This window comes from Polistes canadensis, unplaced genomic scaffold (assembly GCF_001313835.1).
Source record: "Polistes canadensis isolate GaletaPanama2010 unplaced genomic scaffold, ASM131383v1 scaffold_1, whole genome shotgun sequence".
Taxonomy (NCBI): domain Eukaryota; kingdom Metazoa; phylum Arthropoda; class Insecta; order Hymenoptera; family Vespidae; genus Polistes; species Polistes canadensis.
Window position 1 is genome coordinate 160,719 of NW_014569548.1, and position 17,020 is coordinate 177,738.

Sequence of the window (17,020 nt, forward strand, 5' to 3'; positions counted from 1 at the left end):
TTTTTTTCTTTCGTATATGTAGTTATATATCTTCGTTATAATTTATACGAATAAAAATATATGCAATAATATTATTTTAACTGGATTATGTTATGACAACGAAAAAATACTTTATTATAATTATGTTATAGTTTAAAAAAAGATCTGTGCGATGACGATGACCTCGTTGATATCGATGAAAAGCGAAAGTTCGATCGTACCCCATTTTAAAAATTCAATCTCGATGTTTTCACACTGCCGTTCGAGAATATCTCCTTGTTTCTCTTTCCCCAGATATAATTACAGAATAATACAAAAAAAAAAAAAAAGAAAAAAATTGAGTACTTCGATCGTTGTGTGTTGGATCGATTAACGATCGGACATACGCATCCGATGCAACAACTGCCGATCAATATGCAAAATTCGATGTCCTCCTCTCCTCTCGTATGTAAATATCGATTAAAATGCAACGGAGTTGTTGGCTCGCGTGTGTTTTTTTCACGGTTGGCAATATAAATCGCGATAAATCGTAAAGGTATGGGAGAAAGATGGGGGGAAAAGAAAAAAAAAAAGCAAAGCAATCCTTTTTTTTTTCTGTGCTCGATCATGTGCACGGTGTTGTTGTATCACGTGCAAAAGATTTTCTTTTATGATTTCCGACGAATCTTACGAACGCGAGATTTCACGCTCGGGATTTTATATATTTCATATATTATATGATAATAGATAAATGAGAATAAATAAGGTTGGAAAAAAGAATAAGTTGTGTTTGGATGATAAAAGGAAACGAAAGAAGACCCAATTCCCACGTGATTCGTGATGACTCGACGAACAGGATGATAATATTTTTGGATACGAGAAATATTATATATATATACAATGTATTTTTTAACACATTAATTAATAATTAACATTAATATAACAAATATTAAAATATATATATAATATATATATATTTTGTTTTTTATTTTTATATAAGATATGAATCTTTATAGAAAATCTTTATAGAATATTTTAGTTGTAGGATGATTAAAAAAAAGTATCGTTACATTATTCGATAATTTGATACATTATATATATTAATCTATAAAAATATATATAACGTAAAGAAACAAGGAGAATGCATATCGCACCTGCATTATAAAATCATAAATCCGTTTATGCATTTACTTACTTTACATGGTTAAAATATATCGAATGGTTACTTCGTTTAAATCTTTAAACGTATACCAATTATAATACATATATTATAGATATATTTTGTTATATAAATATAAAACGAGTTAGTTAAGAAGACGATTGTATGTATAGAATTGTTTTTAAAAATTTATAATTGATTACTTACAAGTAAGAAATATTGTAGAAAATATTTTTAACAAATTCTTAACGTAGTAACGTACCGAAAGAGTACAACATTTCTTCGTAAATATAATATATAAAAAAAACGAAAAAAGATTACATTTCGATTGATTAACGAGAATTGTTATTAACGATGATACATTACGTAGATTTAATCGCTTATATATAGTAAAGATTAAAAAAAAAAAAAACACAAAAAAAGAAGTTAAGAGAAATCTGTCGATTGACTTTTAAGTACAATACAAAAGTACCACAACTCGTCGCGTAACAGTTAAAGATCGTTATCTCGAATCCCATTTTCGTACCGATTCTATTACAAGAACGTATCGTATTCGAAACGTATTAAAGGAGAAACGAAAGTTCACTAACTTTTACCACCTTCTCTACTCTCTCCGGATAGAGATCACACACACACATGTACTGTACAGAAACATACACGATATATAAAAGAAAAGGTATCGTAGTTCATCATCATCATCGTCATCATCATCATTGATTTCTTAGTTGAAGAAATTAGATCTAACTTATAATGACAATTCTTTAGAAACGTTGATCAATGTATTCGATCTCGATTAAATAAAAAAAAAAGAAAAAGAAAAGAAAGAAAATAGAACGCGCGACGATGACTAGGAATATTTGTAAATAATAAAACATTAACATATTATATTATCCAACATATCGAAGGAACATTTGGACCGTATGATTACTACGAAAGTACGTCCTTTATTACCTTTCGATTAAGAAACCGCAGGTGGAAATGATTTGCAAGTTTTGCTGTTAACGTCCTCCTCCTCCTCCTTCCCTTCCCTTCCCTTCCTTCTCTTCCTCTTCTTCTCCCCCTATCACCACCCTCTTCCTTTTCCTTCTACTCTTCGAGACAGACATTATAATACTCTCGACGCAATTTACGCGCTTATTCGCGATAACATGCGAGGTGCCAACTTGTGGACAACCAATGAAATTTTACTAGTCACCGTGTCGCGGTTCCCAAAAAGAATTTCGCATCCTTTTTTTCTTTTTTTTTTCTTGTCTTTCTTTTTATATTATAATATCTCTTTATCTCTTTTTTTCTTTCTTTCTTTCTTTCTTTCTTTCTCTTTTATGAATAAAATAAGTTTGAATAATTTTGACCGACGTTAATGATCGTTTAAAGGCCACGCAAAATAGGTTTTTACAAATTAATTGGCGAAATTTAAATAATTTCGTATATTAAATATACGAATAATAATATATGCGTATATCGAGGAGGGCAGGGGGCGGGGAGGAGGGGGCGGACAGACGTTAAGAATAAACGAATTAATTTGATTGGTATTTCCAATATAAAATATCTTCTTATCGTAACGTATAGAATATATTTATATTAACATGTTTTCCATATATATATATATATATAAATTTCTTATAATATATATGTTGTGTTATATGTTAGAAATGAATTAACCATACGAAATTAGTTACGCGAAACATTGTAAACTACCATCAAATATTGAGTGATTCGATCGATCGATCGATCGATCGATTGGTCCGTCGGGCAAAGTGCTTTTTAATTACATCGACTAAAGTTATTATAAACGTTTTGACCGATCGTATCAACCGGTTGCGGCATCCGACTCCAATCTTCGATTCCTTCGCATATCGTCATTGTTGTTGTCGTTGTAGTTGTAGTTGTAATTGTTGTGGTTTTAATCACGAATGAAAAAGAACGGTTCGTTAAAATATAATCATTAATGTTATCCATAATTCAGCTATTGTTCGTTCTACACGTTTAATAACTCGTCGAAAATAAATTTTCAAAATTTTTTTAACGAGATAATATAAAGTTGCCAGAATTTTTTTTAAATATAAATGTATTGTATAACGTTCAAATTGATATTATAGAAAAATAAAAAGACAATTTTTGCTTGTAATATTCGAAGAACATAAAGGTGGATATAATAATAATAATAATAATAATACGCGGGCGTGTGTGTGTGTGTGTATGGGAATTTTAATTAAAAATAAAAAAAAATAAAAATACAGCGAGTTCTTTTATAGACCAACAAATAATATTACTCTTCTTAGAAACCCCTTTTGTAATTATATCGTTTGATGTGGTTCCGACTAACATAAGATAAGAAGGAAATAATGTATGGTGTGTTACGTTGATTGATTAATCGTATCCTACTTATCATATTTTCTTTTCTACGATATTTACGTAAGTATACAAATTAGATTTGTTATGCGTGTGTTACGTTAAAAAATATATATATATATAATTTATATGTCAATTAAAAAATTTATGTTAATTTACAAAACATCCGTTAACGAGTAATTCCCTTTTTTTTTTCATTTTTTCTAATCATTTCACATCGTCTCACGTCTTTAAAAAATATTATTTTAAAGATTAAAATATAAAATTAAAGAAACGATGAACCTTTTGTTTTTTTTTTAATAAATTGTTTTATAAATTTAAATAGGTATTATTTAAATATCGAGGTCAGGGCCATGACGAAAATTCTAAACGATTATCGAAAGGAAAAAAAAAATTACAGAGATTAGGTCGTTTCCCTAACGGGGCAGTCATCTTTCTTGGAACCATTAAAACGTCATACCTACTTTCACAGGGGTATAAAAAAGATGAGTGTATTGGTTGGTTGTTGGCTAATTAACGTGCCGCACGTATAGTGGTTGGTTGGGTGCAACTTATTTGACGAGTTCGTTCGCGTTAGATATAAATCGATATAATCATGCTGCTCCTATGGTCGTCGTTGTCGACTAATGAGATGAAACGTGATCGCCTTTCTCTCGTTAAACGCACTAAGTATTATAAAATTAAATTGCCTTTTTTTTTTTTCTTTCTTTCTTTCTTATTTGCCATACTTTTGATGTTGTATCAAGTTTTAACTATTACGCCGATTCCCGATAAAAATATGTGAATTTATTTTTTTCGTTTGGAATTAATTTCTCAAATCGATAACAAATTAGTTTTTTCCTTTTTTTTTTTTTGCGTGAAATTATTTTTTGTTTGTACCTCGTTGCCGATAGAAAATCGAACGACGTATATTTTTTTTCCGTTTGTAATCAAATACTTTTGTTCGTGGTGTCTCGCGATTTTTTTTTTCTTTTTCTTTTCACCCGCAAATATGCACTTTGTATTACAACAACAACAACAAGAAGAAAAACTTTCGTTGAATTATCATCATCATTATTATTTTTATTATTGAAAAAAAAAAAAATGAAATTTACGTGCAACGCGGCTTTTTCTTTTTATTCGTTTATAAAATTCCTTGCTTCTCGTATACAAAGGGTTGAATTTTTTCTAAATAACGATTAACATTTTCTCTCTAACATCTTTCGTAAGAGTTATATAAATACATTTATATAAGCATCGTTAATACAATGCACACGCATAAAGGTAATATATACGTATACCTATTTATTTATTTATTCACTTTATGTACCGATATAAAAGATACAAAAATGTAACTTTAACAATTTTCAAACTAGTCTACCCATTGTTTACCATTTATCGATGTTAATATTTAATAACTATACGCGATTGGTGGTGGTAAACCCGTAATATTTACCAAAATCAACATATATTTTTATTGGACAAATAGATTTTCACGATTTACCATTAAAATATAATTCGATTAATACGCTCGATTAACCCGTACGACGTTTTTTACACAAATTTTCGATAACGAATTCGAATCAGGTGAGTTGGGATGGGGGGGGGGTCGCGTTTGCGTTAAGCTCGAATTAAAACAAACAAACAAACAAAACAATAAAAGGTCTCTTAAAAGTTAGATTGTACTAACGAAATAATCTTTTTCTTTTTTAGTTTTATTTTCATTTTTTTCCGAGGAGAATTTATAACGACAGGGGGAGGGGTAGGGGAGGGGGAAGGTGGAAAGGAACGTTATGAAATTTAGTATGAATTTGAGTATCTTTAAAACGTGTGTGTGTGTTAGTTTCACAACTACGAACGACGAGTCTCTCTCTCTCTCTCTCTCTCTCTCTCTCTTCCTGTGTTCGAGATAAAATATTTCACGATAGAAAGAGAGAAAGTAATGGGATAGCAGGAAGAGCCCATACCAAGCCCTTTTCAAGGATAAGGCTATTGGAATCTGTCGATCCACTTGGCTGATTATTGGTATTGTGGTCTTTTCAAGGAGCACGGGCTCGTTTTCTTCGTTCTCTCATCGGCACAGGGTGGAATCGAACAATTCGTATAATTCGTACGTGAGTTCTCTTATCTCGAATCGATACAACATAATATTTGTGACTTTGTCTCTATTACACTATCACAAATTGTATTTTTTATATATATATATATAATTTTATTAACAACGTAAGAATAATATGGGTGAGATGTAACACATAATTTGGTTAACAATATTATATAAGTTCAATATTTATGATGTTATTTAAATAATTACGTTTGTATATGAAATAATGTTTGATATTTGTATATTTAAAAATGTAATTATTTTTCGAGGGAATATTTGAGATATCATTATTTGAAGTTAACGTTTGAAATTTAGTTGAGATAATAGTAAGCAAAATTAAACAATTTTTAATTATTTATTGTACATATACAATATATCTGTGTGTATAAGTACTTTAATTGGTTACAATAAAATCGATTATTTTATTATATTTTAAGTATGTTACTTAATTACGTAAATTTTTTACATTTGTTATATGTGGAATTATTGATTAGCATAAGTGTTATTTTGATAATATTAGAAATGGATCTACGTTCTGTTCGTATTTTGGGATTATTGTCCGATATATTTAGATTATATTTGTATTTATCGCAAATGACATCTATTTATTAATTATGCGTAATGAGTAATCGCGTCGGTAGTAGAAGGGAACGTTAAAGTATTTACTTTTCGTTAGTTTACCTTTAGGTTACGTCTAAGACATCGCAGTGCTTAGCATATTTGCATCAAAGGAAACGTTCGTGGCATCCTACCCGAGGAAATGCCAAAGGTCAGTCGAAAATTTAATAAGTAAATTACTTTAGCTAGGGGAAAGAGAAAGCTTTCTCATTCTGGGGGGGGGGGGGGGGGTGGGGGAGAAAAAAAACAAATAAGAGGTGAGGTTTATTTTACACGGGGGTGTATGTATCCTATCTTCTTCGATGTTATCGTTGTAACTTATCGAATATCATTTTTTACATTTAACATTTAACATTTTTTTTAATTAAACTTTGGATTATAATTATATAACAATTATTTAATATCATTAAATAATTGAATCAATTAACGATAGAACACGTTTCCTAATCTTATTGTATTTTAAATTAATGTCCAAACGTGAATATATCGGAGACCCTGTAATACGCCAAATTTCTGAACTATGATCAACTATGTAAGAAGATGGGCTTGTATAGTTTCCAAGTGGAACTTAAGACCCGCGTGTCCCACGAATACCTGTCTTGGATTTTAGTAAATTCAAAGTCACGTACCGGTACACGCAGCCACGAACCTTTCGCGTCTGTTAACATTCTCTCTGCTAACGATGCAAAACTTTAAATAAAGTACTCTACTTGTAACATTGTTATTATGTATTGTTATTATGTATCTTATCTTTCTTTATATATATATGTGTGTGTATGTATATACTTTTCTTTCTGACTATTGACCCTATTTTGCAAATTGTTCTTTTTTTCTTTTCTTTTCTTTTTTTTTTTTTCTTTTTACGAACGAATTTATTTAAGACGAGTACAATTCGAATCGATCGTATTCGCGAAAAGCTCTCATCTTTAAAGATCTGACACAAAGGGGGAAGATTTGGGGTACGTGGTTTGAGATAATCAATAACTCGGTTATAAACTTCGAAGGGTGAACGTGTTTCGATGGATTAGTAGTTTTATAAGGTTCTTATATTATATGCTCCTTATATTTTATTTATTATTATTAATATTTGTGTCATTTATTTTGTTATAATTAATCTAACCGTTTGTTTTTTTTTTTCCTCATAAAATGTTTTTTATGATAATGAACAACAATTGACAAATGAACCAAATAACGGTTCATTCTCGTTGTTTATAATATTATGTGATAAAAAATATGAATTATATTTTTATTTTACTTTAAAATACAGAAGGAAATGTGTAAAAGAATCGTTTTTTTTACGAACATTTGTATAAATTTCGATAACCCGAGACTTACATATGGTTCCTCTAAAACAGATGCCACGTAAATTCGTACCTTTTCATTCTTACACCTAAGGTGTTCGATCTCAAAAGTATACGAAAAATATTTTTTGACCATTCATTTGTGAAAACGTAGTTTTCTATTCGTGTCTCGTATTACTTTGAATTTTCTCTTTTTGCATTCTCGTCACACGACACCCGGAACACCGCCCATAAACGTACGTATGTAATCCTTGTTGAAACTAGCATGGCATTCAAAGTAATTAGGGTGGTGTTTTACAAAAAGACTTCGAGGGGAATAAGGTGGACCACAAAATACTATTGCTATCCTGGTTATTAAGGGGGATGGTGGAAAAATGCTAAAGCTAACTTTCATTGGTAAGTTCGGTGAGGTAACATTATCGTAACGGGATACGGGTTTGCATTAGTCAGTTTATTCGTAAACTTCATTTGAAAGATATAAATGTTCTATGGGGTGAGGGGATGTGGAAGGGATTTTTTGTTGGGGGGGGGGGGTACCTCATTGTATCGTTTAGTTCGATATTCCTTTATATCGAAAAGAAAGAAAGAACTCATACGTTTTGTAAGAAAATGTGTGAATATTTAGAAAATTAATTTAACATATTTTTTATTTTTTATTATTTTCTTTAGTAATAAAGATTTCGATTTATTTTTATAATTGTCCAAGGTGAACACATTCGACAGATTCGTAATTATATCTGTAATAATATATTTTAAGTATTTCCTGTGTTTAATCTTCTAGGATATATTTTCTTCTTCTTTATTGGGATCATTTATAATTAGGTGATTTCTTGATCTGACATTTTGTATCTATTACACAGATTATTTTTTGAATTTGTTCCTTACGTATTTATTAAGGATCGTTAAACTATAAATTGTTGTATTTCAAATTCGATTATATGACAATAACAATCATAAACGATATAAGAAAATAAACGTTACACAAACATTTTTTTTATTTTAAATTAAATAGAAACTTTGTGCCGATCCATCGTCTCGAACATCGCGAACTCGAGTTTGCTATGTTAAGAGATAAAATGATGAAAAAAAGAAACCAAACAAAAAAAAAAAGAAAAAGAGTATTATAGTCAATCGTTTAAGTTAGAATGTTCCTTACCACCCTCCCCCCCCCACCCCCCACTAGCCCCTTCTACCCATTCTTCGATCATCGAGCGTTTTAATCGAAAATGATAAGCGATCAAACTCACGATTGAACAGAACGTAAAACGTTTGCGATGCCGATTTAATCGCGATTGAAATGTTGAAACAAAAGAGATAGGATAGGATACCTAGGGGTTTTTTATTTCTTTTTTTTTTTTTTCGATGGTTGTGAACGTTGAGAGGAGAAGTTTAAAGGTGGTATTCGTTCGTTCGTACGTTCGTACGTTCGTTCTTGGGGACTTATGATGAGACAGAAGGAAGGATCGCGTGAAAGATCACGTTCGTTTCGAAGTCATCCCTCGCAATCATCGATGTCACGGTGCGATTAAGATCCATCGTGATAAAAGTCGCAATCGTTCGTCGATAGTAAGCTGTTATTACGTGTCTCATTGAAAAATACTATGAAAAAGAATAAATAAAAAAGAAGAAGAAGAAGTTTTCGTCTCGTAAAATGATACTACGAGAAAAAAAAGAAATAACACCATGCATGTTGTGTAGGTATACACATGATTTGTTACTTCCTATTCAATGAAATATGAAAGAACGAGTTGGATTTCCGTTGGATAATAATTAACGGATATTTATATATATATATATATAATATTGGAAAATCATGAGAGTTGATCTCGTCGTTTGATTTCTAATAGAAAATAATCTAAGAACGATATTCGAATGGAACAGTAAACCAGCTTTTAAATTACGTGTCATTTGTCGTGAACGTTATAATATATCGGTAAGAACACGAGAAGAACATAATTGCGTTAAGTTTTTAGATGATAGCGAAAGTTAAACGTTTATAGTTCGTTTAAAACGAGTAGTAGTCATAATCGAGATACCTATTATTATTATTAATTGGATTATACTTTGATTAAGAAAAAAATCACCGCCGTTTCTGTTCGAATTAAATAATTATTTACGTAAATATATATATATATATCTATCGATGATTTCCTATAATCGTATAATTAATTCATTTTATTTATAATACAATTTTTATATAAATTTGTATAAAGAATATAAACAAAATTGTTAATTTTATTAACTATAACAATATAAGATGTATATGTTCGCGTTAGAGAATCTATAAAATTACAAAGTATATCTAGGGTTATTCTAGTTATTTCCTAAAGAACGATTTTCTTTCAAAAGTAAATAAGAAAAAAAAAGAAATGAAGAAATAAATAAAATAAAAGAAAGAAAGAAAAGTGTATCGAATTCTTACCACATGGATGCCTTCGGTGTCTCTTCTGAGATCACCGCTCCTCTGGCCCGCCGTGACGGCTGCGCTCAGGTGATTATAGTGATGCTGATGAAGCGTGTTCAATGTCTGCGTGTAGGGATCACCGACGAGGTAATCCAGGTGTTGAGGTTGCCCAAGACCCGGATGCTGTGGGCTAGCGGGCGCGTGATGATGCGACGGGAACGGCGGTGGAAAGTATGGGGGTTGAAAGTCCGACGCCGTTGGCAAAGATGCACCACCGTGATGGGGCATTCCGCCACCGTTTCCATTCCCCCGATGACCATGGTGATGAGCACCAGAGTATGGCGACGAATTTCCGCCGCCGAGCGAAGAAATGCCACCATGACCAGTCAATCGGTCCTGCGAACAAAACACATTAAACTTTTTTTTATTTCGAGTAATTGTTTTATCGGTGTTCAATCGAATTTATTATTACGACTATAGTGATTTGTTTCATTACAATTAACAATTATGAAATTTAATAATGGAATCCTATAATGTTAATCTTTTTTATTTCGAGTTATTGTTTTATCAGTTCAATCGAATTTATTATTGCGAATATGGTGATTTGTTCATTACGATTAAATTGTAATGGTCAATTGGTTTTGCAAACAGAACACGTTAACCTTTTTTTTATTTCGAGTTATTGTTTTATCAATGTTCAATCGAATTTATTATTACGAATATGGTGATTCGTTTTATTATAATTAACAATTATGGAACTTTATAATGGAATCCTATAATGTTAATCTTTTCTATTTTGAGTAATTGTTTTATCAATGTTCAATCGAATTTATTATTACGAATATAGTGATTTGTTTCATTACGATTAACAATTATGGAACTTAATAATGGAATCCAATAATGTTAATCTTTTTTATTTCGAATAATTGTTTAATCAATGTTAAATAGAAACAATTGTGGAGGGAATCAAATAATGATCAATCGGTCCTGCGTGGACACAACACGTCAACCTTTTTTTATTTCGAATAATTGTTAAATTAATGTTATAACAGAATTTGGAACCGTGAATATGACGATTTGTTTATTACTATTAAACAATAATAGAGAATCCGATAAAATGATCATTTTATTTAAAGATTTGTCGAGTAAGTTATAGTAAAGTAAAATAATTAATTGATACCTTTCAAAACTCTTGATAAATTTGTTCTTTATATAATATCACATATATCATACAGTTAATATTTTAGATCGTGATTTAAATGAATGAATATTAAATCGATCGTTTTAATATATCGAAAGTTGTATACAGATCAAAGATTAGTTTCGTTTTAAATATACATTTCTAACTATTGACAAATTTAAATTATAAATTACAAATCATTATATTTATTATATCATTTACATTTTACTATATATACACATTTACAATTATTACAATTAAATAAAAAATATGAAAGATTCGTTATCGAATAATAAGTTGATCACGAATAAAATAAAATAAAAAACAAAAATAAGAAGAAAGATCTAGAAAAATTTCTTTATTATTATTATTTATTTATACTCCGTCCCTTTCAGGTTTCGAGGGCTTTCGATATACTTTTCCTTTTTACATAAATTCAGAAATTCAAAAATTCAAACAAACAACTATTATATAGAAAACTTTCTTTATAATAACAAATTAACCAATCAGATAAATAAATTATCGATTTGTCGACATACATCGACACTTTCTTTAAACACAATTCTGATTCACGATGAAATAATACCGATTTCTCTCGATCTCGACGATCGTAGAGTGTATTAACTCACTACTAAGATAATATCGTGAGTCTTCGTATCTGTAAATCGGGGGAAAGGCTTTGCTGCTTTTGCTTCGGCTAAGAACGAACGAATGAACGAACGAACGAATGAAAGAACGATTCGAGCCATTAGGTGTCTCTTTCTTTCTCTTCAATGCGATACCATCTCGAACGTCTTTATAAACCGAGTCGGTGTAAAAGGGCTAAATCTCCGTCTACTTTTATCTATACCGACGTATCTGTTTGACGTTCTTCTAACTATCTGTGTATAAAATGTTACGAACGTGTTACAACTCTTCAAAGATTTTTCGGTGAGAATCTATTGACAAGCACATAGCGTAATTTGTATTAATCAAATGTTTTATTTCCACACACGTTAAATCATCTAATTATTTGTTTCTAATTCGTTTCAAAAATTACCGTTAGTTTTCATTCATATTTCGTAGAAATAAACAGGATCTAAACGATACGAAACGAAACGAAACGAAACGAAATGAAACGAAACGTAAATCCCGTACCAAAAAGAAACCTTTTACGAGATTGTTAAGAAAGATTGGCCCAATCTTCCGAAAGGGATAATTTTTCTCTTTTCGGTGTTGCTTTATGACCGTGGAACCTGTTCGCGAGAAATTCTTTCTCCTACGGGAGCACCCGGCTTCTCCTTTTATCGACGAACGAAATTTGCCATGTTTTTTTCTGTTTCCTTTTTTTTTGGTAGGGAGGGGGGGGTTTATTACCAAAACGATCGACAAAGTCAATGATCCTTCTTCCTTACAAATCTTCTTCCCAATCGTCCGGTTCTTAAGATAAGAGAAAATATTCAACGTTGTTAAATATTAAATTGTTTCTCTCTTTTTATTTTTTGCATTATCAGATTATATTTTAAATGAATCAATGCGAGTGATTTGAAAAGCCGTCAATCGATGCATTTCCTTAATTTTTTGAATTTCGATTTGATTATATCGGAAATATATTTGGAATGTCTATAAACGATAAGAATCACGTGATACTAAACGAAATCTATCTATTTAGTTTCGATTAAATATTCGATATCTCTTAATGACAATTTAAATACGTCGTTTCGGAAAAATTAAAAGAAAATTGAGAAAATTCGTTGATGAAAAAAAACTCACGTTTGTCTAAACGTTCGAGAATTATTCATTTTCATTTTCATATTTCTTTTTTTATTTTTTTTAATAAAACTTATTGTAAAACCCGAAGGTTTTTGATCAATGAAGACAAATTTTATATATTACCCGTTATTATAATAATAATAATTATTATTATTATCATTATCGTTGTCGTAGTCATCGTCATTTGTAATATTATTAGAGAGAGAGAGAGAGAAGATGTTTTAGGTTCATTTACTAGAGAACAAATTATCAAAATCGGCATCGGTAAAATTTCAAAATAATTTTGTTCATTCTTTCTATTTCTCTCTCTCTCTCTCTCTCTCTCTCTCTCTCTCTACAATTCGTGGAAATAAAGAGAGAGAGAAAGAGAGAGAGAATTCATTAAATATTGAAAATAACCGGTAGTTAGAAAACATCTTTATGAGTACATATATACATAATTTTTCTAGGATTTTAATAGCTTTTAAATAAACACGTTTTATAGCGGTACTAACGCGTAACGATTTCTTTAACGAGTACCGCGTTCATATATATCGACATTATCGGAAACGAAATAACTACTGTTGTATTATATTTAACGAAAAAAAAAAGAACAAAAAAAAAACAATAACACAACGTGGACGTACTTACAAATTAATACAAAGTTTATTTTTTTTTTTTTTTGCAGAAAAGAAAAAAATCAAAAAAAGATCCACATTTAATTGCAGCTCGGACCAACTTTCATTGAACTTTTTTTCTTGCTTTATTTCTCTCTCTCTCTAATTGGAGGAGCGGGGGGGGGGGGGGGTTGATACCAATTATGTTTTAAACTACCGTTCGATCGTAAAATTAGAAATTAAAAGATTTCACGCGAGATAGTTATATTGACGTATAAAGACAATGAAAAAATTTAAATTGAAATATTTATTACGATTTATACGAAAAGTGTGTGGTATCTTCTGTTTCTTATGATCGATCGATTGATAAAAATAAGAAAAATAATAAATTGAACAAATTCTTTAACACGTGCGTACACACACGTCAAGAAATCTTACTATACGATGATTATCGTTTCATGTTATGTTAAATTAACGGAAATTCATTATTTTTTACGTTTAAATAAATTTACGTGTTGAATTACTTTTTCTCCGAAATCTAACAGAATCTTTTTATTCAAATTTTGTTCTAATCGTATTGACAGTTTACAAACTCGTAGGAAAAAAGTTAGAAAACGATGATTATTGTTTCATGTTATGTTAGATAAACGGAAATTCATTATTTTTTACGTTTAAATAAATTTACGTGTTGCATTTCTATTTTCCCTAAATGTATAATAGAATGTTTTTATTCAAATTTTGTTCGAATCGCATTGACATTTTACAAACTGGTAGAATAAAAGTTAGAAAACGATGATCATCCAGTCACATTACGTCAGGAAGACGAAAATCAATTATTTTTTTATGGTTAAACAAATCTACGTATTGAATTACTTTTTCCTCGAAACCTAATAGAGTCTTTTTATTCAAATTTTGTTCGAATCGCATTGACATTTTACAAATTCGTAGGATAAAAATTAGAAAACGATGATCGTGCTTTCACATTACGTCTGGTAGACGAAAATCAATTATTTTTTACTTTTAAATAAATCTACGTGTTGAATTACTTTTTCCCTAGACCTAATAGAATTTTTTTATTCAATTTTTGTTCGAAACGCATTGACATTTTACAAACTCGTAGGATAAAAGTTAGAAAACGATGATCATGCTTTCACATTACGTCTGGTAGACGAAAATCAATTATTTTTTTATGCTTAGACAAATCTACGTGTTGAATTACTTTTTCCCTTAGACCTAATAGAATATTTTTATTCAATTTTTGTTCAAATCGTATCGACATTTTACGAACTCGTAAAAAGTCGAAAAAACTTGTAAGGAAAAAAGGCAAGAAAACAGAAATGAAGAATATAAAAAAGTAGCGGGACGGGGTGGTGAGGAGAGGGGGGACTAATGAAGAAAATATCCCACCTCAACTTCGATGACCGTGGTCATGTCAACGTGCGGCGCATAACAGAGCGCCAGCTTGTCGGCTGTTGGCGCTTCCGTGCGCGGTGGAAACATCCCTAGGATCTCCAGTTTGTCCTTTTTTTTATTTTGTTTTTTAGTTTCTTTTTTATTTAAATCTTTTCGAACTTCTTTGAAGGCGAAATCGATTGTACGAACAAACTATAACGATATATATATATATATATATATATAATTATAATTAAAGACCGATATTAGAAGGAAGATCGATCAACTGTGATGTAATACACTTATTATTATTATTATTGTTATTATTATTATTATTTTTTTTTTGTCGAATCTTCCTATTATCTTTCACACTTTCTCACTCTCGTTTGATCTCTCTTGATCTTCTATTTTCTTCTTCTTCTTCTTCTCACAACACAAGATTCACACAGCACCCCTCCTCATCCCTTTTCCCCCCGTTTCCTTTCGCGAAATCCGCCGGGAACGGAAAAGGCACACTCGGACGAATCAAATTTTACCCGCGGACCGCATTCGCGCGCCTATATAATATTATTATTATTACTATTCTCTACTTTGCTCGCACATGTCTTTTTTGTTATTTTTTCTTTTTCTTTTCTTAGGGAAGAGGGAAATGGAAAATTTCATAAACGTATTGGATATATTATTTAATCGATGCAATTGATCACAGCTTGATGGAGGAACATTAACGAGAGAAAAATGAAACAACGAAAACACGAGGATAATGATGACGATGACGATGACGATGACGGTTTCATTGTATCGTCGATTAAAAATAAAAATGATAATAATCGATTTATCGATATGGACAAAAGTTTTTTCTTATTTTCTTTTGTTTCTTTTTCAATTTTAATTTTTAAATAAAAATACATAGGATATCGTGTATGTGTTGTAGTAAATTTCTTAAATTAAAAGGAACGACAAAGGGGGTTGGTTTGCGAGCAAATAGTATGAGACTAGTATATCTATATATCTTTATCAAAGTTCCTTCTTTCTCTCTCTTTCTCGTTTTAGAGGAAAAGAAAAATTTGGCGAAAGAGATGAAAGAAACAGCTGATCGGTTTGCGATAGTGTACGGTGTGTCGCGATCAAACCGATCGACTGAGAACCGACGACGACGATGACAACGACGATGACGACGAAACCGTACGGGAGGTGCTACAGCGTGCTCTTACCGAGTGCTACTACCACCACCATTTCCACCACCACCATCATCGCCATTACTACCACCACCACCACCACCACTATACCATCACCACCACCACCACTACCAACCATCGTCACCAACACGAGCATCCGCCAGTCTACCAGCAACAACAACACCACTGACACATCGGTATCAACGATCTCTCGTTTCTTTTCTTTCCCCTTCTCCCCCCCCGACCCCCACCCTCTTATCCTCCCTACTCACTGTTTCTCTCTCTTTCTTTCTTTCTTTCTCTTTGACTTTAGCAACAATTCGAACTGTAACCATAAGCCCGCGTAGTTTCACAGCACGCGCCTGCCTACCTACCTACCTTCCTTTTATTTTATTTTATTTTATTTTCTTAACTACTCCACTTGGTGAGGACCGAAATTTTGCCCCGGGGTTATGCTGAACACCACGTGGACGGTTATCTCTAGTACACTCTCAGGGTATCCACCGGTTCCCCCACTACCGCCCCAACTAACCCGACCAACGGCCGTCCCAAGCGAAAGCTTAGCGAATGAGGAGGTACGACTCGCGCGCTTTTACACGATCCTTGCCGATTTCTCCCGATGGTTTCTAACGAGTGACAGAGAGAGAGAGAGAGAGAGAGGGAGAGAGGGGGAAAGATTTATTACGAGTGGGTAGGCTCCCCCGGATCTCTTCTTTCTCTCTTTCATTGCAGATCATCGAGGGATGGATGATAATTAGGACGAGGAGGTGGGGAGCTCTTATTATTATCAGCTAATATTGTTTTCTTTGTTGATTTGTGTGTGTTTTTGTTTTAATTTTGATTATCTTTTTTTTTGGGACGGGACATCGTCCAGTTAATGGTATCATGATTTTTTACTAAATAAAAGAGTTATTTAAATCTTATTAGGTATAATATGATAAATATAATAATAATAGGATTAAAATTATTTTCTTTTGATTTTAATTTATTTTACGGGATAAATTTATTAATAGAAAATTTATATAAGAGGTCAGGTAAAAGGAAAAGATAGTA

General features: G+C 31.3%; 1 protein-coding gene across 5 annotated transcripts in view; it reads right to left on the minus strand.

Moving 5' to 3' along the window:
* LOC106783608 (transcription factor AP-2-epsilon) overlaps window positions 1–17,020 on the minus strand; it is a 192,389-nt gene that overhangs the window by 38,694 nt on the left and 136,675 nt on the right. For all 5 annotated transcript variants that reach the window (XM_014742299.1, XM_014742334.1, XM_014742307.1 and 2 more), the window contains one exon: window positions 9,891–10,268. In XM_014742299.1, the coding sequence (XP_014597785.1) occupies window positions 9,891–10,268 (378 nt within the window). The remainder of the gene's footprint in view (window positions 1–9,890; window positions 10,269–17,020) is intronic.